Raw genomic sequence first — 23191 nt, 5'->3', positions numbered from 1 at the left:
ACCCAATAAAGTAAACATATTTGCTCTACCACGCTGGCTTACGTATGAAACTTGGCAGTGTCTTCTTCTGATTGCCGCACGTCGTCATAGCAAGTCCGAGGTGGGCTGCCATGGCCATCAAGACAAAGTTGTCTATCCACCCAGGATGCAGTTATCTCAATTTTGATTGATATGAATTTATTAACGTGGAGATTTCCGTCATGTCCCGATGAGGACTGAAGCATTTCGATCATATGAGTACATTTCAAAAGGCTAAATGTTAAAATGCACAGGCCGAACAACAAGATACCGTTTCGGCTAAAACAAATCGTCCTCATGGACTCTGAGTCAATGGCCCATAAATAATTGGAATAAATGTCCTATCAAGTATAGTTGCACCCTCCTAGCGCCCCTCTCCCCTCCCCTCCCCTCCCCTCCTGAAGATACTGGCTATGTCCCTGGACTTACAGGTTTAATTCAATGACATTGATACATGTTCATTTTCTTTGCAGAGAGAGCCGAGGTATATACAAGTAAGTACAATTTATTTCCTAATCCATCCGGTTTGTCCGTCTCTACTGACTCAAGCCTGTCTAATTAACTTCTGTTATCCCCTCTAGTTCTCATGAAACTGGGCGAGGTCCTCGACCCTCATGCCCCCGTGCATATCCAGTTGCTAGGCGACGAGGGTGAGAGCGGCAAGATTCAAGTTAAACCTGGTGTTCGGCCCACAGACAAGTTCGAGCCTGGGAAAGTATACAAGCTTATGGCCAAGGTCAACAATATCGGTCCGGTAAGTCCTTGAATTAAGCCTTCTAAGTACATGAGTGTGTTAAGAATGATATACCTTAGCTGTAGGGGCTATAGCGGATTTAGAGAGGAGGCGACCCAATGGTTAATAGCTCTCTCACCCTCTGAGCCTTATTGCATTTGAACCGTTGAGCCTTATTTCTTAAACGGTTCCTATGTTCTTTGTTTATCGATAAGAGAAAAAGGGCTTTAGAAGCTACTGGTGCGTCTATCTACTCAGAGGCATTCCTCCACTTTTCCATTTCTCCGTCCGATGTATTCGCCCGTTGATCCGATTCCTCAATCTATCTTTTGCCACTGTTCACCACTCCTAGATAAGGGCCGTGCGCGTGGGACAAGACGAGAATGGGCCCAGCAAGGGCCTGTTTGTCGAGGAGGTGGAAGTGACGTCATCACAAGGAGAGCGCGTCGTGTTCCCCGTCAACTGTTGGACGGTGCCAATCCAAGGTAGTGGTGCTTTGCTAACCTGAGTACCAGGCCCTAAAAGAGCACGCGTGGATAAGGCAGAGAGCGTGCGTAGATAAGACAGAGAGCGCGGGTAGATAATGAGCCAATAGGTACTGGGGAAAGGGGTTCAACGGTCCTATGCCGTCCAGCTCGCTGTACCCTGTATGACGAAAACCCCTTTATTTACGGATTGAAGCTAACATAACTAGGGAACACTCTAGCTATTATGGAGATAAGGACACCTATGCCCACATCCTCAACTAACGGTTTTTCGGTTGATGTGATTGTTATTTATCTCTCGTTAAATTTGTTGTGTTAAATTCGCGATATTATACGGTATTTCCTAGCTAGGAGTTTTACCTGGCCTTTTTTCCTCAATCATTAACGTTTGTTTTCAATGACGTTGAATATCTCTCTATTTCTCTTTTACAGACGTCACCTATGACGTAATGTTCAAGACCGGAAGCCAACCCGATGCTGGCACTTCCGCCAACGTGTTCTTCCAGCTTCACGGAGACAAGGAGAGCACGGAGGAGATCCTACTAAAGGACGAAAACGCCAACCTGTTTGCCCGCAGCGGCATGGACAAGTTCAAGGTCGAGACCAGGGACGTTGGCAAGGTAGAGCTCGAGTTCCTTGTCCTGTTTGTGTGTGTGTGTTTTTTTTTTTGCGTGCGGGGGTTCTTGTTGAGGAAGGTAGAGTCATGATGGGCTAGGTGGCTCTGGAAGAACAAGTTTAGAAACCATATTGTACTTCTGCTATAGAGCGGACTCCCTTTTTAAAATAAGCACCTTTTTATCGCCATTATAGACCTGGCTAAACTAGAAGACGTCTCGCTCGCTCAACTATCAAAGAAACATTTTCGAGTCGCCCCTACAAGATTTGGCGCAATATAAAGTGTGTATTTTTTTCGTGATGGCTGAACTAGGAAACACGTTAAACGCTGCATGTCTCCTAGTTTAGCCAGGCCTTTAGAGTTTTTCCTGTCCTTCACCTGTTCAATCGTAAGTCGAGGTTCTTGAAGTTGCTGCGGTAGTTGTAAGTAGAATTGCCTGTTTTTCAGATCGAAAGCCTTCGCGTGGGCCATGATAACGCCGGCCCCAGCCCCGAGTGGTATCTGGAGCAAGTGTGTATCGACACGAAGGATGAACGTTCCGTGTTCAATGTCAATCAGTGGATAGGAGGCCGAAATCCCACTGTGGTCAAGGTCCGACCGGAGCCGTACGAAAAGCTACCAGGTACGATCTCTTTAAGCTGTTGCCATAGGAACATGGAATTGCTAGGCTGTACCTCATTCTCACGTTGCTGCTAAATTCCGAGAGAGTATTCTAAGAGCTGACTTTCTTGGCAGACTTGGATTACCGTGTGACGATAAAGACTGGTGACGAACCCGAAGCCGGCACTGATGCGAACGTGTTCCTGACGATGTACGGTGAGAGGGGACCATCTGCTAAATTCCTGCTAAAGGACAACGAAGATAGAAACCAGTTTAGCCGAGGCCGGACGGACAAGTTCGCCATCAGGGCAAAGGACTTGGGAAAGGTAGATATTACTGGGGAGAGTTTTGAACAAAAACATTTCTTTTGTATACGTTTAAAGTGCTAGCAATGTTTAGAAGCTGGGTTTTGAGTTAAGGAAGTCACGTTTGTCAAGTATAGAACTGCCTCTTGCAGTCGCTTGTAGTTAGAATGCGTGACCGCAAGATAGCGTCACAATCTGTCCAGGTCACCCACCGTAGACATCTCCACAAGACTATTTGTGTGCAAAGTTTTATAGTACCCTTATTCTCTTGGTATTTAGAAACTTGTAGAATATACTCATACTTACTCATAACTCATACTTACTATGCTTTTATTTATTAGTAGCTCATAGAATGTTGCATTATCCCATTGTTTATTGATGGTTGCTATGTCCTTGACGATTGTTGTACGCTTGCATGTCATTGTTTTCATACAATGGCACATTACCACCTGCTGGGTTCTCATCAAATATAGACACTCAACCAAACATTATATCAATTTACGATACACCATAGGTAAAAAAATGACATTGATCCCCGCTTCAATTTTAAGTTGAGTTTTGATAAAATGGTAAAGCATATATTGTCAATTGCACATGTGCTAGCTTTCATTTCCAAGTAATTTTCCCTACATTCGAAATGTTCATTTCGATGAATTTGTTCTCACTTTTTTGTGTGTTATATACCTGTGATTTTCATCAGATCAGTGTGATCGCTCTACAACTATCTCCTCGTCGGGTCCATGTTCGTAATAGTGAATGATTATGATTACGTCAACACGTACGAGTGATTTATCTTGCAGCTTACCCGAATCCGCGTCAGTCGTGATAACGCGGGCGTCCGGCCTGGTTGGCTCCTGGACAAAGTCGTGATTGACATCCCGGCAAAGATGGAGCAGTATGTGTTCACTTGCAGAAAGTGGTTGCTGCAGTCCGACCCAGACGCGATCCTAGAGCTAGGTGAGATTCAGTGTCTCCTCCTGACCTTGACGCCAGTAAAACCATCTACGTTTCTGCTTTACCGCAATGATCTCCTCATTACCATATCAAAGTAAGCGCCTTAAACGACTTCATCCTTATCTACCCGATGAAGGCAAGCGTTTGTAACCCTGATTTTACAAACTTTTGATCGTATAAGTAATACTGGAATCTCACGAAAAGATCCTCAAATGAGAACTAAAACGTCGTTATCGCATTACTCAGACTTGGAGAAAGGTAGGTGGGAATAGGTGTCGACTAATTCCAAAATTCATCTGGGTTTACATTTAAACTATTGTTCAAGTGCTACTACCTACTATTCAGCCAAGCTAATTGGGCATCTAAATTTGCCACCATGAGAAGATGTTAGGTCTGACTTCACTGCATTGGGGTCAAACTGGTCTTGGTTACCGCACTGGACTCAAGTACTTTATCCTGTTTGTATCTTACGCTTCTTCTTGTCTCCTAGATCCAGAGCCCTCCAAGGAAAATGTGTACACTGGTAAGTGATGATGTATAATAGTACTTTGGTAGTTTTCAAACCTTTAATTACAGTAATAAAATTGTTTGCATCAAATTGCACTGCTTTTCAATTAATTGTATTAAAACTTCTGAACATGCATTTCATAAAAAAAATAGCAGTGCATATTTATGGATATGGAAATTTTTTTATGGATATTTAGCAATTTTATTAGTAAAAAAATAGAGGAAAACAAAAATGAAGGAGGTGCTGACCGAGTCTCAAAATCTTTTTGCTGTTTATATTTTTACTTTTGGATGTGTTATTTCTTGGAAATCTTGGAATTTTTGAAATAGTAAAGAGGCAATTTACTATTTGTCATCTTAGCAATATACAATGTGTAAAAAAAACAAATTTCTATCAGCTGATTTTGGAAAGCTCTTACCATATTTTTATTTACTTCGGTAAAAAAAAAGTATAAAACAAATAGAAAGTATAATTTTTACCGGATATTTTCTCCCATGACGAACAAAAGTAACTAACAAAGGTGTTCTTTGCTCCACAGTGGTTGCAAAGATCGGCGAAGTGCGCGACCCTGGCGTCAGCCCGTATTTCGTTGTCGGTGGCGATAAGGATGAGACTGGCAAGATCATGTTACGGGACGGCTACAAGCAGTCTCACGTTTTCATGACCGACCACACCTATCGGATATCCCTCAAGTGTCCGGACGTGGGCAAGGTGAGGTCCACTAAGCGGACAGACAACTTTTTAGGGTTAGGACAGCATTTGTATTGTCGTTTTTGTCATGTTTTTGACGTCAGCGGCGTTGTCATTGTTGTCAATGTCGTTGTTGTTGTAATTCGGAAGTCTCAATGGCACAAAGTTATGCTGCATATCTTCCTTCCCAGTGCTTGGGTCATCGTCCGCTCTGTGTTTCGAGGGAGGGAAGGGACCGATGGATAGCGTTTCTATATTCACTTGATGTTTTAGAATCGCTCTGTTTTGTAACTTTGACACATCATCACCATCAATCTCAGCTTAAAATAATCATTTTTTCGTCATCTTCCTCATCACCGTAACTTCATCTTCGTCATCTCCCCCATCAACATAACTAAACGCTCTCTTTGTTGTGGTCCTTCCCTCTCCAGATCGACAAGATCCGTCTCGGCGATGACGGAGGTGGCAAAGGACGTACCATGTATGTCGAGGAAGTGACAGTCCTGGACAATTTCGGTAACGAGACCGTGTTCCCTTGTCGGTGCTGGCTTGGAATGGACGAGAACAATATGGTCATCGTCAGAGAACTTCTACCCGGCCAGCCTGCACCGGACGACGTAGAGGGTGAGTTTGGGGCTCGAAGGGATTACTGTTTCCCTTCAAGAATTTTTTTACGCATTGTAACCCTTTTATTACGCTTGTATGTCTGATGTATGACTATATGTCCTATGACAGTTGTTTGTAGCGTTACTGCACATAAAGGGGCGATTTACGTACTAGGGCGAGGTCAGCTTAAAGCCGCATTGTCACCAGTTTACTTCCGGAGGTCCGACGGAAACCTCGACCTTTAAAAGACAAAAGAATCTATTAGAATCCGAGATATTTAACATGCCATCCGCTCTAAATTATCAATCACATCCTCGAAGAAACTTGCAATAGACATACTGCTTTCGATATTTTGAAACACTTTTCGCGTTTTCCGTTAAAAATCATCGGAGATTGTTACGTAATCGACCGGAAGTAAACTGGTGACAATGCGGCTTTAAGTGTTACCTCATGGGTACTTCAATGTTAATAAGGAACCGTACATTCCTACGACGTGAGGAAGTAGAAGTCTTTGAGTTCTCCTCTTTTGCTACATGACCAGCGTTATTAAGCCCCTTTAAATTACTACTATACGCATTTTCATTACACTGTTATCTATGTTCTACCGCATGTAGAAGTCTACTACCACCTCACTATCCTGACGGCGGACAAGCCAAACGCCGGGACCGAGTCCAAGGTGTACTTCCGTCTGTATGGTGATAAGGGAGAGACTTCTGACATTATCCTCGCTGACGAGAGATTCAAGAGATTCGAGCGTGGGCGAGCTGACAAGTTTGTCGTGCAAACAGCAGACGTCGGAAAAGTAAGTCACTATGCTCTACCGCAGTAGGTATACAGTTTGTAGTTGTGAATTTGGGGTCGGTATCCGTTTATCGAGCCCTCAGTAGTGCAAATGGAACAAAGGGTGAGACCTCTTGAGGGTTAGCAATATGTTTAAACACTCTTCGGAATTTGTTTCTTACTTACCGCTACCTACATCCCCCCCCCCCCCCCCCTGCATCAGGACGCAAATCACACCATCAATCCAACCTCTTACTCTGCGTCGTCCACTTGTCGTTGAAAATAAAGCCACTCTCTACTCCTCCCCCAGCTAAACAGAATGGTAATCGGTCATAATAACACTGGTGTGGACCCGCCGTGGCTGCTAGAGGAGGTCCATGTAGATATCCCGTCACGCAACGAGCACTACGTGTTTAAATGCGGGCGTTGGTTGGCAGTGGTCAACGGCAAAGACGAGACAGAGACGGTCCTTTATCCAGGCAAGTTATTAGACTTTCTAAATATCTCTGTCGGCGGCCTTTTAGTCATCCGAACAAGATACCAATTGAGAGAAAAAAATATCCATATACATCGGTCGAAAAGAAGAAGCTATATAGAAGAAGTATAAGACTTTGTTTCTGTTTGGATCTTATATATATAATATCAAGCGCTTTGTAACAAATTAAATAATTTTATGCATTATTCCGTGTTATTTCAACTGATTGAGCCCTGCAGAATGGCTAAAAGAGCACCCCATGCATGGATTCACCTTAGCGCTCACAAATGCATCTTTCCCCTATGTCCCTAACAGGAGGCGACAAGGGACCTGTTGAGGAAATGCCAATTATGGAAGAAGTTCAAAACGAGGCGGAGTCTGCGAGACCAATACAGGGCACTCTTAATACAGATTTCGGCGATATGGAGCTTGAAGGTAAGACACATGTGAATCGACTCTTGTCTAAAAAATATCCCCACTTCTTAACAATTTGACTTTCTTTAAGGCCTATTTACACTAGCAAAGAAAGCGGATATTCAGATGTTACGCGTGCGGGAAAGTCAGCGCGTAAACTACCCAAGTACAGATGGGAGAGAAGGAAGAAAAATAACGCTTTCTTTTTTTTTTTTTCTTTCTCTGCTCCTTACGTTTCTGATAACTAAGCTCTCCGCTTTAATTTTCCAGTCTCAACTCTCTTCGCTAGTGAAAACCCTGCTTTAGATGTACGGCCACTGTGTGTGCAAAATATTAGAAGTTGACTGGGCTAGCCCAACAACTAATACCAACAATGACTGAATAATCAAATTAAATGACCATTTAAACTATAGATACCGACTACGAGCTCGAATTTAAGACGGCAGATGAGCCCGGAGCGGGTACGGACTGCAGCGTGTACTGTCAGATGATAGGTGATAATGGGGACACGCGCGAGATAGACCTCGGCGAAAACAAAGACGCCATGCATTTCCAACAAGGACAGACGGACAGGTTCCGCATCCAGGCCAAGGATGTAGGCAAGGTATATCGTGCAGGTTGTTTACCATTGAATCTGAAATTCCGGTTATTTTGTTAAATGGTACAGATTCCTCCCACTGGAAAAATTCCGGAAAATGTGGAATTGCTTGAGAGGTAGTCAACTTTCACCGGGGAGACCAGAAATTCCAGAAAATCGCATACCATTTGCAGTTTTCCATAGAATATTTGACCGAGGCCCCCATCGGCCACTATTCCCCGGGACCCCAAAAGTAGAATTTCTGGGTAGAGATGCAAATGGTACACAAGTCATCCCGGAAAATCCGGAATATAGGAAACTATTTCTTACCATGATGGCATTCCGGAAAGGGATCTCACTCCTTAATTTCCGATTAAATGTTAAACAACCGCAGTCACTCAAATATGTTCTACAGTGGTACACCCCTCCCTCCGGACCGTGCTAAGTTGCCACTTTATTTTACTCTGGATTTATTTGTAAGGATTTTGGCATGGTTTCTTGTGTTGAACAATTCTCAGATCTTCGTATACAAGATCAATTTCTTGTACGCCTCCAACTGAAATCCCCTTCTGAACGAGGAAAAAGTTTAAAGAAACATTCCTCTAGCTTTAGTGTTTCTGCCAAGATTTTTGCGCCTTCAACAGTCACTCCTTGAGTAGCTAAACGAGGTAACATCCCGGAAACACATTGTGTCCTCGAAGCCTTAAGTGTACACAAGCATAACAAGGCCACATACAGTCCAATAAAAGCTGTCTTGCTCTTTACTACACTGTACGAACTTCTCGTTTCTGGATTGGGTGGTTTGATTTACCTAGAGACCTCATTAGTTTACATCTCCAGTTCTTAATTGTTTTGAGCTAAGAATATATAGATTCCCCACCCTTTCCCCCTAGTTTTATACATTTCCCATTGTTCTGGCTGTTTTGATTTGAGAAGGACTGTTTAACTTACTGTAATAACTTTCTCCTTAGCTGCGCACATTCCGTGTCGGTCATGATAACCGCGGCTCGCGACCTCGCTGGCTTCTTGACGAGATTGTCGTCTATCACATCGCAAGAAAGGAGCGTTACGTATTCAAGAACAACAGATGGATCGGTGGACCTGACCCAACACCCATCGACATACCACTCGGTAAGGTCTTTTTTTTTTTCCTTTTTAACCTGTATCACTTATTTTAGTACTTACAAGTTTATATACTTCAACTACATTTCTTCTTTTTGTATCCAACAGATTCATGGACTTACTGCCAGTTAGGTGAGTTATTTATCAACAATGCGGCTACAAATTCATATTCAATTTGTAAAAGTAAAAGTAGGAATACCCGATTTTGAAGTTGTAAAAATTGTAAAAATGTGTATCTCTAGCCTTTAGCTATAGCGGCCTTGCCTAATCCCTTTATCTCTTTCCCAACTGCGTTTTTCGCCTTTGTAATTGTGTACGATGGTATTACTAAGTCTCTTTACTAAGTGCTGACACCTTCCCACTCCCCTCATATAGTCTGCCTTAGTGCTTGTTCGAGCGTACTATCCACCATTGTCTATTACCAAGTGCTGACACCTTCCCACTCCCCTCATATAGTCTGCCTTAGTGCTTGTTCGAGCGTACTATCCACCATTGTCCATTACCAAGTACTTATGCCTTCATGCACCCCTCACCCCATATAGTCCGCCTTACCATATGATTCACACTTGCTCATTACTGAATGCTAACGTCTCACCTCCGACTCGTATCTTATTGTGGCAGAGAGCCAGATGCCGGATATCCCTGACTTGCTGGACTACATGCAGTCAGGTAACGTGGATAAGATGATCCACGCCGGGTTCTACCTGCAACACTTGTGCTACAACGACGACGACGTCAAGAACAAAGTCAGGTAAATAAAGCCATCGTACTGGTATTAACATGAGCGTGTTTTACGAGGTGGACTCCATGCCATTCTAGTCTTGGTGATTAAGTTGCAATTCCTAGACTACCAATAGATTGTTGTATATTAATTTATAATAAAGTTCACCTTTCCTATAAGCAATAAGTAACACTGCCTTTCATCTCTTACTTTACAAATGATTTTTCTTTGACGTCATTCTTAGAAAATATTCCAAGAAATTGTCATACTTGATCGATGATCGCCTGTTACTTGACGTCCAAAATACTGCATTTGATGATCAACCTTCCTGTGTTTTCATTGTCTCTTTTCCTAGAAACGTTCTTAGAATTTATCTTACCTTGTAGAATCCTCGGCGGAATCCCGATTGTCGTGCGTTGCCTGAGTCACCAGAATGACCAGGTCAGGTTCGCCGCCGCGTGCGTGCTGAGAAACCTGTCTTCTGGTACTAAGAGCGACCAGAACAAGGTGAGCTGAAACGTATTAAGTTACTTTACCATAATGATCCCAAAATTGTCTCAGAATGATTCCCAGAATGATCCCAGAATGGTTCCTAGAATAATCTTAGAGTGATTCCCAGAATGGTCCCAGAATGGTTCCTTGAATAATCTTAGAGTGATTTCCAGAATGGTCCCAGAATGGTTCCTAGAATAATCTTAGAGTGATTTCCAGAATGGTCCCAGAATGGTTTCTAGAATAATGCCATAGTGATCAAGAATGATCCCATAATGACGAGGCCTCTTGCGCGCTGCCTTCTGGTACTAAGAGCGACCAGTACATGGTAAAATAAGCATGTCAAGTTATTTTAACAAAATTGTCCTTTTAAATGGTAAAGGGAATCAGAGTTATGAAACACTTGTGCTATGAGGCTACAGCTTTGTAAAAACTATATGGGGAGGGAACGACTGGATACCCTAGGGACCTCATTATAGTGAATTGGCGGGTTATAGTCTGGCTGTGCTTCCCTTGTCGAGAGTGCTTTACTGCAATTTTAACGACTCTGTTAACTCTAAGAACGATTTTCAAATGCAAGAATCGTCGTAATAGTTTAATACTTGGAATACATGAGTAGGAGAATCTTTTGTGTCGGCCTATCGCCACTATTGAAGCTATTTTCTAATGTAGAATACACTAACTATACCATTGTAGTACGGTTGACTTCAAGGGTTTTTAAAAATTGTCAATTGCTTTCTTTTAATGACTCTGTTTTTTTCAGCTGGAAATTGCAGACTGCGATGGCATTGAAAAATTAATAGAAATGCTACAAAGATCAGACAAGCCTGAGGTAAGTCTATTCTTCGATACGTTTATGTTGTTTTTCTTATTTATCTGTGATATTATTCAATCGGTCGTTTAGCTGCCAAGACATTCCTACAATCTTCTATCGACCATGTGTCATTATACCTAGGAATCATTTTTCATCATTTGTTTTATTTAATTTGTTTTAGCACCGGTCTGCTGTTCTTGTCGTGCTAAGAAATCTCTCTATTCTCGTGGTATGTAAAATGATGACTTTTTATCTACTGCATCAATACACGTTTATTGAATGTCGTTCTTAACCTTTTTGTTTTGATGTATATCTCAGCTCACTACATATTTATTATAAGCTGCATAAAACTAATTGTTTATCGTGGAGCGTAGCAGCGCCGACCAATAGTCATGCGAACTTGGCTTTGTTTTACAGACCCTTCGCCTGCGCATCCTAAGGCTGTGTCTACACATGCTCGTCATCATAATCATCAAGACGTACTCCGGCTGGGATCGAAATGTCGCTCAGCGCGATCCACCTAAGATGGACGGTCAGTGGTCTGAGCTGCTAAGACATGCGACGCGCATAGTGCGTAACCTGTCATCCGCTGGACTGCAGGCTCGGGAAGATATGCGTAATGAGGAGTACTTGATTGACTGTCTCGTTTGGATCATCAGGACGTCCGTAAAAAACAAGAACTGGAACGACGAGGTGAGGGATCATGCACATTCAGGGAAGTCATTTTGCCTTGCCTTGCCTTGCCTTGCCTTGCCTTGCCTTGCCTTGCCTTGCCTTGCCTTGCCTTGCCTTGCCTTGCCTTGCCTTGCCTTGCCTTGCCTTGCCTTGCCTTGCCTTGCCTTGCCTTGCCTTGCCTTGCCTTGCCTTGCCTTGCCTTGCCTTGCCTTGCCTTGCCTTGCCTTGCCTTGCCTTGCCTTGCCTTGCCTTGCCTTGCCTTGCCTTGCCTTGCCTTGCCTTGCCTTGCCTTGCCTTGCCTTGCCTTGCCTTGCCTTGCCTTGCCTTGCCTTGCCTTGCCTTGCCTTGCCTTGCCTTGCCTTGCCTTGCCTTGCCTTGCCTTGCCTTGCCTTGCCTTGCCTTGCCTGGCCTGGCCTGGCCTGGCCTGGCCTGGCCTGGCCTGGCCTGGGCTGGCCTGGCCTGGATCCAGTTTTGTTTTATATTGCCTTTAATATAGTATGCTTCCCGCTGGCTTTAAGCATTGGAGATAAATTCAGATAGAAACAACAGATAGTACGGTACCCGTTTGTGCTATAAAAGGGAATTCCGTATAACCAATATGTATATCTTTGAAATAATGTTACAGTACCTAAGCTTTCTACTCAAAGTACAGACCCCTGATGGTAGTTTACCATCCTTATCCCTAGCTCTCAGTGTGCTGATAACTGTTTGTCTGAGTCGGTGACTTACTCGACATGCGTGTGCTCTATACTGCGCTGAGGAATAAGAGTTAGGGCGCGTTTTTTTCCCTATCATTCTGTAATGGGAATGGTTGGTAGAGAATGTTCAGAATGGCATTCGAGTCATTTTGCTACAGGTAGCAGAATGGGTTGAATGGCCTCCATTCCATTCCCGAATGGGAACTCTGCATGGTAACGTGCTTTTCTCTCGTCCCGAATGTTTTAAAAAAGTTTCAAGGAAAGTGTGTATGTTTATGCCCATTGCTTTTATTAAATTGGTTCTTTTACTCCTTGTGTAGGATTCTGTGTATGCCGTAACACGGTTCTTTTTTTATCCTTCCTAAAGTGTGTGGAGAACTGTGTATGTACGATGCGTAACTTATCGTACCGACTCGAGAGCGAACTCGACCGAGACATCCACACAGATGACGAAGTCCAACTGGACAAGGCCGTGGTTAAGGAACAGCAGAGCCAAGGATGCTTTGCGGGCTGCGGAGGCGGCAAGAGCAAGAAGAAGAAGAAAAACGCGAAGAACTCTGATATGAGTCCCATGACTAATAAGGTAAAATTCTGCACCCAAAAAATCTTAGTAAAAAAAAGAAGGCGGTTTATTGTATCATTTGGAAATACTTTGCCATTTTTCGTAGCGAATTGAAATTAATATAGATACCATTAATTAATAAATTAATAAAAGACATTAGTTTGTCACCAGGATGGCGACAAGGCGTGCAATAATTTTATTTTGTTCATCAATAACGTATTAAATTCAGGGAAGATCCAGGTAGTCATTTCTCTAGATATCCTAATTCACTTACCAGAAACCTAACTATGCAGTCCTTGTCGTGCCCCTCTAGCCCGTACTTATCTCTAGAAATTTTAATTCCCTTATCAGGGACCTATGCAGTCCTTGTCTAGCCCTTAAGCACGTACTTTTTTCTCTATCCTAATTGACCTCCCACCTCGCAGGGACCTGCACAGGGCGCAGCCCTTCTGTACCAAGGTACCACCGTGCAACAGTACTTCATCCTTCTGAAGAACGCGAAGAATAACGAGACCTTGGAGGGATCTGCTGGTGCCTTGCATAACCTGACAGCATGCTCGTGGAAGGTAACCACAAGACGGGTCTACACGTGACGATTTGTTAGATTGTCAGCCAAGGCATTGAGGGCGGATTCACACGCAATGATTTGTTGGAGCCAGAGCATTAAGGACGGGTTCACACGCAATTATTTGTTGGGCTGATTGTCAGCCAGAGCATTAAGGACGGGTTCACACGCAATTATTTGTTGGGCTGGTTGTCAGCCAGAGCATTAAGGACGGGTTCACACGCAATTATTTGTTGGGCTGATTGTCAGCCAGAGCATTAAGGACGGGTTCACACGCAATTATTTGTTGGGCTGGTTGTCATCCAGAGAATTAAGGGCTGATTGTCGGTAAATCAAACGATTGTCGGAGCTGCGTTCTATCGGGCCCTGCTTGGTCTGTGGTTAGTGAAATTTGGACAATAAAAATTATGCTGAGCAGATGAGTCCTCCCTCTCTGCCTGGCAATCGCCATAACTTCTTTGCAGTGTCCAGTTAGCTTTCTAGACTTTTCTTCCCAATCTTCCTGATAGCTGACATATCTTTGTGTTCCAATAGTCTCTTTACTTCTCTTAGCAATATTCCCTTACATCACATCTTTATACTTCGGTTGGCTGTTTTGACCTCTCTTGCCTAACTTCTGACATCTGACGTTACATCTTTGTGCTCAGTGGCTCTCTTATCTTTTCTTCCTGACATCTGACGTAACATCTTTGTGGTTCAGTGGGCCATCAAGATCCGCGGTGATACGAGACGCGAGCAAGTCATACCGAATGTGATCAGCCTGCTGAGGATCGACTACGACCCGACTATCCGCGCGTCTGCCATATTGCTGAGGAACCTGTCAGTGGACCGCGAGAACAAGAGGATTATTGGTAAGTAGGCGGACAATGTACGACGCTAGACAACAGTTTTGTTTGCCCCTGTACCTAGTTGGCACCAACAATTACAGTCATCGTGCATGACATTTTTTTGTCATTACAGGCGAGAAAGGCACAGGGCCCCTGGTGAATCGCCTGCCGACCGGTGAACCTCGTGAGCCTCGTGTCATAAACGACGCTACCATCGTGTCAATCATGTGTGCGCTGTACCAGCTGGGCCAGAAAAGCGAGAAGAACGCCAAGTAAGTACTAGTAACAAAAAAACATCACGCGTCGGTCACGTGCGCGCTGAACTAAGGTGTGGATCGATCATGTGCTTAGCGTACTAATCAAGTGTCGATTATATGATCACCGTACTAGTCACGTGTAGATCGTATGATCACCGTACTAGTCACGTGTAGATCATATGATCACGGTACTAATCACGTGTAGATCACATGATCACCGTACTAATCACGTGTCGATCATATGATGATCAACCCAGCGAATTATTGTTTCTTCTCCCTTGCTGAAATCTGGAAATATTGGGAGAAAAGTTATAGCCGTTTCACATGCTGCATTTTTCATGCTCTACTATATTTTTCATATTTTATTTCTACCCAAAGTGCGTAGTTTGGTTGATAAAACATTCCAGGATAGATTCAGTGCTGAAATTCACAGGGCTACAACTACTTAAATTGATCACCTGGTTTCTATTATACTCATCTGCCGTGTCGCGATATGGCATAACCGTTATAGCCAGCGGTCATCAAAATAACCCGCGCACATTGCTGCTAAGGTCAAGGTCAAGGCTCTAATATTGCAACGCATTAATAAGGATGGTAAATTGATGGTAAATTCTGTGAATTTCTCACCATGGTGTAGCCATCCCTAAAATGTTAAACGTAAAAAAAAACATTACATATAATAACATGAGATATAATAACGGTTTATATAAAATATAAATCGAAATAAATTCTTATTATAAATTGTATAAGCATTTCATGGTATTATTTTTTTTGTGAACCTAGATTATTTAATGTGGCAATTTATTTATTTATAACTATTTTTTATTAAGAAACTATTACACATTTTAGGCTAAACAGGTTTTTACGTAAATGTTTTATAACAAGAACATTCTACCCTAATGAGTACTTAAATTCTAGGTTCCTACTTGCGGACTTTAACAGTATTTTTAATAAAATCTCAAAATAACGATATTGTTAAACCTAAACTTTTATCGCAAACTTGACACATCTACTGATACTATAATGGGCAAGGGGCATTAGTTGTTGTCCTGACTTTCTTTTTCCCACGCTTTCTTGGTTGATATCGCAAAAAATCTGATTGGCACACCCAGCCTTAAGTGCGCTTGGGGGATTTAAACTTGAACTCTTTGCCATATATTAATTGATTTGACTGATTTTAAGAAAAAAACAATTTAAGCCTGATACTCACTGAGTGACACTGCTTAAATTAGTATCACGCACACGTGTGTTGTTGTATGTGGGTAAAATACCTCGAAACAATAACAACAATCAAGTTTATATCAAGTTGATATTGTGCTAAGAAAACGAAACTTGTCCCTAAACTGGAAAGGAAAAATATGTTATTGATATATGTGTTTAGGAGACGAAACTAGGGAAGATAAGAATTCTATAAGTTAACAAAGCTATATAAGGATATTTATCGATTGCCCGCGGTTTTAGATTCATATGTGTGAGTGTATTAAGAGACGTATCCCGACGCTCGTACCGAGGTGGTACATTGCCTTTAACAGCGTGATTTAAAAAATGGTTGACCTATAACATTTTTACAAAACCCACTGGAATATGCCATCCCCATTCATCATGTATCAGCCCTTTTCTTTATGAAGTGATGTATTCGTAGCATAGCCAATACCAGAAATTAATTCGCGGTTCTAACAGTACTTTTGTATCTCCAGGATCCTGCGTAAGACCACAGGCATTCGGCGGATGGTGCGCATTGCCAAGTCACAAGAACGCTACGACGACCGAGTCGTACGGACAGCCAATCAGGTGCGTACATCATGCAACTTTTATAGCCAATCAGGTGCGTACATCATGCAAATGTTATAGCCAATCAGGTGCGTAAATCATGCAAATGTTATAGCCAATCAGGTGCGTACATCATGCAAATGTTATAGCCAATCAGGTGCGTAAATCGTGCAAATGTTATACCCAATCATGTGCGTAAATCATGCAAATGTTATAGCCAATCAGGTGCTTGCGCCATGCAAACTTTACATACAATCAGGTGCTTGCGCCATGCAAACTTTACAGCCAATCAGGTGCTTGCGCCATGCAAACTTTACACCCAATCAGGTGCTTGCGCCATGCAAACTTTACACCCAATCAGGTGCTTGCGCCATGCAAACTTTACATCCAATAAGTTGCTTGCGCCATGCAAACTTTACAGCCAATCAGGTGCTTGCGCCATGCAAACTTTACACCCAATCAGGTGCTTGTGCCATGCAAACTTTACATCCAATCAGGTACTTGCGCCATGCAACTTTAGAGCCGATCGGTTGCTTATGCCATGTAAACTTAACATCCAATCAGGTGCTTGTGCCTTGTAAACTTTACAGCCAATCAGGTGCTTGGGCCATGTAAACGTGAATAATTTCTTATCAGGTCTCGATTTTAGTACGCTGTCAAGTTAGCTAGTAATTTGGTAAAATCACTTCTTACTATAACCGTTTTTCAAAAAGCCCTCTACTTGTAGACCCGAGTGTGACACATATAACACTCCCGATCCCCCGGGTTACACCAGCCATGCATATAGCACCGCTTCATCCCCCATGTTACACCAGCCATGCATATAGCACCGCCTCATCCCTTAAGAGTGACAGAAAATCTCACATCATTTCTTGTAATCCCCATTTCAGACTCTAGCAAGCTTGTCTGCCAACGAGGGCTTGAAGGAACAAATGAAGAACGAAGATTGGGACGTTTCCAACGCTCAGAATCACGACCTGTCCGAGTTTCCCGACGAATTGGACAAGATTTCCGCGCCCGGAACCCCATCCGGATCGAACAGATCATGGCGGAACCAGTCGCCACAGGTAGATCGCGACCCCGAGCTCTACAAAATCGAGCGACAAGGAGAGTTCTACCAACGCAGTCCCACCGCGGGCTCAGCCGGTAGAGCAAGCCTGGACCGAATGCCACCGCCCTCTAGCCGCTCGGGTCGCGGTAGCACATCCGGGAGTCAGCATGGGAGCGAGGCTAGCGATAAGCCTCAGAGCTGGCGTAGCAGCCTGAATCAGCTCCCTCCGCCGTACACGTCAGACGACAGCCTGAGAGGATCACGTGACGTCTACGAGATGAAGGATAGAAAGCCTAACGGTCCGCCTGTGGCGTCGCCGGGAAAGAAGAGAGTCCCGGATCAGGACGACCCTAACGACTTGGTCTGAACCACGCCTTGACTATAGGGTGAGGAGATCGTCTCGCATAATTTGTCATGAGCAAGAAGAACGGCGTTGCGGGGTGGCTGGGGGATGAAGCGAGCCACGCCTCGGATCCATCAAGTGTAGTTAGCGGAGAAGTTGGCAAAATGGAAGGGGTGCAGAAATTGGGGAAGATCCAATAATAGGGGTATTCTAGTAATGTCATGATTGAAAGATACGGGAGTAGCCATGCTTATCTCGCGTATGTTGAATCATATTGCTGTTTTCAATGTGCAAGAGGGCCCCTGCTTTCCTCTACCCCAATTTCCTACCAACCCATTAGATTAAATGTGCTGACACGGTCCTTAAAATGTCAGACTAGCTTGTCTGAGGCCTGGGGGTCGGCTCTCCGTCAATAGCATTTCCCCCCAAGAAATTCCAGTTATTTTAATCCAAGATTAACAGTGACCTTCTTCATAATATCTCCTCTGCGAACACTGTGACAATTATTTTAGACTAGAAAGGATACACATTGAAGTACGCTTTTGCCACAGGCTTATCGATAGAATATTTTTGGGGCCAGATTTTTTGTTTATCAAGACAACACACATTTGAAGTATGATAACATTTGTTGCCACTTTACGAGTGCTCTTATGATCCCGCCCACTTTGTATTCATTGAAACCTTCAAAGCGGTCATCTAGATTTGTTTGGGATATAGTGGGGATACTGGCTTGTTCGCCATTGGCAATTTCCACTGTTTTTATAGAAATAAGCAATGCTGTAAATGTATTTTGAAATGATGTCGGACGAATGCCTTAGATTAAAAGCATTTTAATATTTTTAACTAATATTTGTATTTTAGAGTAGATTAGATCATCCACCTTTCGTCTTGTATCGCGTTACTCACCATGTAACTTATTTTTTCTAATATATTAAAAATGCAGAATTTTCTATGCTAGGTAGATAGAAGTATAAATTTAATGCAATTAGATGTAGTATATTTTAGATATTTTTGCATATATATTTTGCACAAATGTAATTGATAAAAGGGCCATAGGCCGGCACTCCCTCCAATTCAATAGATGTTAATTCTCTGTTGATTAAACTTATTTGAAAACCATTCTTTGGTCGTTAATTTTATTACTTCCTTATGCGGAACTATCGCCTCAGACGTTTGTCATATATTTCATGATAGAATCCTAGACATAAAAATAAACGTTTTATAGATATTTGTCTTCTCTTTTACTAAAAAAATACACAATTCTCATCCTCTTGTCATATTAGAAAGTATGGCCACAAAAGTAATTCATTGATGAAGCCGTTTCAATTAATCTAACTATGACCACGTGTTTTGTATGAGGGGAGGGGAGGGTGGTATATAATCTGTTAAATCGAGTAAGCTAGAATGTGTATCTGTCATGAAATAATCCTAGAAAAAATGAATAACGAAACTACCTATAGAAGACCCAAACAGAAGATCTTTTAAGCCTTACGTCGTTATGTCCTCGTGGTACAGCCAAATCCACACCACAAGGCATCGTCTTTGCACTATATCAGCCTTGTAATGCTCTGCGGATTATCCGTTAAGTCTATAAGCTTCAAACATTTGCAATTCAGCTGTAAATTTTAAAAAAAACCTACCGGCAGACGAAAACGATGTTTTAGCTGTTTGAGTTTGTAAAAAAAGGTATACTGAAACAAGAAAACAGATAAAAGGCTTTCAATTCTGAAATACGGTAGAACTCCCAGGAATGAATTGATTTGATTTCTGGATTACTGCAGATGCTTTGAAGTGATAGGGGTTGTATGACAGTGGGGTTTAGGCGGATCACACGATAGTAGAAGTGCTTTGGTATATTGGCGAAGACAAGGGATAATTGAGTAACGATACCCTTGTTGTGAAAAGCAAAAGCATTGCTCTGATATTATGTAATCCCCGGAGAGCATGAGCTCCCATCGTATCAAGAGATTTCAAGTCTCGCACGAGACCTTTTGGAACACAGTTACGTAACTCAGGCGCGTACACAGGGGGGGTGCACAAAAAGTTGGTCATTTCTTATAAAGGAATCTTCAAATACTATGCTTTTTTTCCATATGATCCATTATGACTGCTAAGTTAAGGCATTGTCCCTGCGCCAAAAATTCCACTAGCAACCTTTCAATATTATCCACAAAAACCTACGAATAGCTCCATCAATATATGAACACGAACAGCGCTTGTATAGTTGGCAAATATTATAGGCAATCGCTATTCAAAACATGATGATGAGACTGCGATTGAGCTGTTTGCCACGTGCACGCACATATCGCGTGATGGCAATTATTACTTTTCCCGCGCTTTTTTGTTGTTTACGCGTGCTGACACTCACTAATCCCGACAAAATTAATTATCGATTCATCAAAGTCCTGCATGCAATTTAGAGTTTATGCCATTCTCTCTAACCATTTTCTCGTCGTTTTTTTTTTTTACCGTTTTCGGCAATCTTGTCAGTATGCTATTTATAAACTTCCCGCCTCAAGCGGAACTTTTACACGAGGAGAAATCTTCCGTTGCCATCATTATATGTGCGTTATGCAATCTTTATATTAGTACACATTAATAAATTTGCCTTTGTTGTGCTGTTTTCTGTCATTTCTTTTTGTAATTACACACGAAGCCGTCGAGTCTACCTTCGCTTGACAACTCTTGGGGATTATAGCCTTTAGAAAGATTACTTATATTTAAAGCTGGATTACAAAAAAAACCCTTATTTGAAGCGTACGATATCGTTTAACGCTTTAGGGTGCGCTAACATGGCCTCGTTTATGTCTTGGGGTTGGTTTTCGCGAGAAAACAGGGAAAAACATTGAAAGTTTTGTGGTGTACTGCATGACTACTTTTAAATATTTGCAGCAGTTGTCTGAACGAAACAAGGAGATATGAACCAGTGAGTGATTCCAAAATTAATAGCCTGATCCTTGGCGGTTTTTGTTGACCTGTGGCTGTATGAAAGATGATCCTTTTTTCGACCTAAATATCCAAACTAAATATACGTACTAAATATGAAGGAAATTAGATACTTTCTGTGGATAGAAACATCCGTAGTTTTTCAGTATTAAATAAAATATTTTAGTCATTGACTAAAGTGTAATTTCCACATTTTAATAAGTCAATACCTCAATTTTTCTTTTTGTTTTGACACCAGCTTTTAGAGGAATTTAAGAAGATAAACGCCGTCGCTTAAATACGATTTAGATCATTTAGAGGATAGGAAAACAATCTCGAATTTGGTTCTCAAAGGATGTTTTTGTTCAAAACTAATGAAAAAAAAAATAGAAAACGCATTGTACATAATATAGAAACAAACAATACATCCTGCCAGTTTTTCCACGGGGGTTATTAACTTAAACTATCTTTTCCTCTTGGTTCCAGTCAATAGAAACAATCTGAAGTCGCGAACAACGATTCTGTTCACGTCTGCAGTGGGCTTGAGGTTATCCATCTTGGAATGTCGTCGTTTTTCAAAATGTGCCGAAGGCGGCATAGAGCAGTTAGAAAAAGTGTTTCTTCGCAGATAATGTGAAGGCGACATTGAGGTTTCTCCGATAGGAGACCCAGTACTATAGTCATATCTCTTGTGTCGCCTGAAAAGTACAAACACGGAGCTTCTAAAGTGGGGCATCCGCAAAGTGTAAACTATGCAATTTACGAGGCTATTTCCGTAATGCAGCATCTTGGTAGCTAGAATAGTCGTCTGACTTGGAAAAGGTACATCCGCGAATACAACCACTAAGTTGAGCATCACGAAGGGAAGCCATGTCGCTAGGGATAGCACGGTCAATATTATCATAGTGATTCCTATTTTCCGCTCGTTTTCTCTAGTCTTACGATAATGATCCTCATGTCTCCGGTGCAGTTTAAGCTTTGTCCACACGATAGCATACGAAGTGCAGATCACTAAGAACGCCGTAAATACAAATGTCATGGATATATAGGTTGACATCATAAGCTTGTTAGTGAGGTATTGCGTTAGAAAGCACAGCATCGATATAACGACCGCTACGAACCATGTTATTGAAATCGTTGTATAATAATTTCTTGGGCGTAGAGTCCTATAATGAAATGGCCACTGCGTCGCGAACAGGCGCTCCAAAGCAATTATCGTTAGATTTCCCAGAGATGCCAGCCCTAATAAAATATCCAGTCCGAAATACGTATAGCTGAGCGTGCTATGAGACACAGCTCTCCACAGTTTAAACTCCACTCCTGTGAAATACATTACCATTGGAACAGGCACCAGGCCGATAAACACATCCGCGGTTGCTAAATTAATGAGTAAATAAGTCCCTCTTTTTCGCAAGCATTTTTTGCTTGCAAATGCGGCGATCGTCAGCAAGTTGCATACGACGATGGTGAAACCTTCAACCCCAAAAGCCGCGCACCATATTATTCCTCCATACATTATATCCGTACTGTTTGTGTCTTCATTGCGGGCAGTGTCTTGCCTACCGATTGTGAGGTTGTCTCTCGTTTTTTCCATTGCCTCGCGAAAGACCTGACTTGTCTTATCTGACGACTCGTTTGACCTCAGAATTCTTTTCTATCGGTCATTCAGTACACAGCGGAGCAGGATTACCGCCTGTTTCCGTGTGTCGGGGGGACGGAGTCTGTCATTTCTCAGTCAAGGCACACGATCGAAACAAACAGAGCGGAACTCGATGAGAGAATTGCAAGAAAATTACTGCCGAGAGGAACGCGTTGTCACTTGGTCAATGCGCACGAAAGCCAACCATTGGCATCCTTTTGCCGATAGACATAAATTAGCCAGTCTCTTGTCACTAGTCCTTAGCTCGTCTCATTAAGTGCGTAAGATAATTAAAAAATTGACGAATTTCCTTTGCGTTCATTAATTAATACTATGCTAATATTTTAGCAAGACTTACCAACGCAATGTAGCTCAGCTTCATTTTTTTTTTCAAATAAAATAGCAAGCCAAGTGTCTGACATATTTGTTCGTATAAGAAAACACTCATTGTCAAAACTCATAGATGCGGGTATTTCTAAACACAATAAGTGCAGTTTTGAAGGTTCGGCGCTGAGAACCCGCGATAACCTGTATGAATTCCTAAATGGAATTGACGGCGTTTCTATGGCGTCATCTGATATAAGAATAGTATGTCCAAGCTAGCGCTTAGAAGAAGAAATTACCGCTTTTTTTCTCGTGTATGTGGGTGTAGAATTAACTCTATATTTATCTTAAGCAGGACACGCGATGTCAACAGTAAATACTGGAGAGTTGTCCTAAAATAGAAAGGAAATCCGTTAAATCAAGTAATTCCTTATTCATACTACGAAAAATCAAGGCCTTTAAGCTTTATCATTCTAAAAAGTATAGTGTTTGTGAAAGCTTTTATGGGTTATCAAAACATGCTTTTTATAGCGAGCTCGACTGCCTATTATTCAAGCCGTTTTGTTTGCGTTTAAGTTGGGCTTTGGTCGTTAGCGGAGGGCTACAAGGCGTATATTTGATTAACTCTTCTTTAATATTAACTTT

At 42.2% G+C, this 23191-nt stretch overlaps 2 protein-coding genes across 3 annotated transcripts in view; one reads left to right on the top strand and one right to left on the bottom strand.

Annotated features, from left to right (window-relative positions):
• Nucleotides 1–18777, top strand: part of LOC5522270 (lipoxygenase homology domain-containing protein 1) — a 35631-nt gene extending 16854 nt beyond the window's left edge. For both annotated transcript variants that reach the window (XM_032367742.2, XM_032367744.2), the window contains 27 exons: nucleotides 492–512; nucleotides 600–772; nucleotides 1104–1236; nucleotides 1669–1856; nucleotides 2300–2474; nucleotides 2588–2778; nucleotides 3558–3714; nucleotides 4202–4234; nucleotides 4758–4930; nucleotides 5341–5533; nucleotides 6130–6317; nucleotides 6606–6774; nucleotides 7086–7205; nucleotides 7598–7788; nucleotides 8733–8892; nucleotides 8992–9015; nucleotides 9505–9634; nucleotides 9991–10111; nucleotides 10860–10928; nucleotides 11092–11139; nucleotides 11328–11603; nucleotides 12651–12866; nucleotides 13271–13411; nucleotides 14111–14261; nucleotides 14371–14509; nucleotides 16192–16285; nucleotides 17155–18777. In XM_032367742.2, coding sequence (XP_032223633.2) covers nucleotides 492–512; nucleotides 600–772; nucleotides 1104–1236; nucleotides 1669–1856; nucleotides 2300–2474; nucleotides 2588–2778; nucleotides 3558–3714; nucleotides 4202–4234; nucleotides 4758–4930; nucleotides 5341–5533; nucleotides 6130–6317; nucleotides 6606–6774; nucleotides 7086–7205; nucleotides 7598–7788; nucleotides 8733–8892; nucleotides 8992–9015; nucleotides 9505–9634; nucleotides 9991–10111; nucleotides 10860–10928; nucleotides 11092–11139; nucleotides 11328–11603; nucleotides 12651–12866; nucleotides 13271–13411; nucleotides 14111–14261; nucleotides 14371–14509; nucleotides 16192–16285; nucleotides 17155–17682 — 4202 coding nt within the window. In that variant the 3' untranslated portion in view covers nucleotides 17683–18777. The remainder of the gene's footprint in view (nucleotides 1–491; nucleotides 513–599; nucleotides 773–1103; nucleotides 1237–1668; nucleotides 1857–2299; nucleotides 2475–2587; nucleotides 2779–3557; nucleotides 3715–4201; nucleotides 4235–4757; nucleotides 4931–5340; nucleotides 5534–6129; nucleotides 6318–6605; nucleotides 6775–7085; nucleotides 7206–7597; nucleotides 7789–8732; nucleotides 8893–8991; nucleotides 9016–9504; nucleotides 9635–9990; nucleotides 10112–10859; nucleotides 10929–11091; nucleotides 11140–11327; nucleotides 11604–12650; nucleotides 12867–13270; nucleotides 13412–14110; nucleotides 14262–14370; nucleotides 14510–16191; nucleotides 16286–17154) is intronic.
• A 1488-nt stretch (nucleotides 18778–20265) lies between these two features.
• LOC5522272 (galanin receptor 2b) lies at nucleotides 20266–22807 on the bottom strand. Its single transcript, XM_032367746.2, has one exon. The coding sequence runs from the start codon at nucleotides 22175–22177 to the stop codon at nucleotides 21047–21049; it is 1131 nt and encodes a 376-aa protein (XP_032223637.2). The 5' UTR covers nucleotides 22178–22807; the 3' UTR covers nucleotides 20266–21046.
• Nucleotides 22808–23191: the final 384 nt, after the last annotated feature.

Source organism: Nematostella vectensis, chromosome 3 (genome assembly GCF_932526225.1).
Source record: "Nematostella vectensis chromosome 3, jaNemVect1.1, whole genome shotgun sequence".
Classification (NCBI taxonomy): Eukaryota; Metazoa; Cnidaria; class Anthozoa; order Actiniaria; family Edwardsiidae; genus Nematostella; species Nematostella vectensis.
Note: the sequence above shows the minus strand (reverse complement) of the source record. Positions and strands in the feature narration are given on the sequence as shown.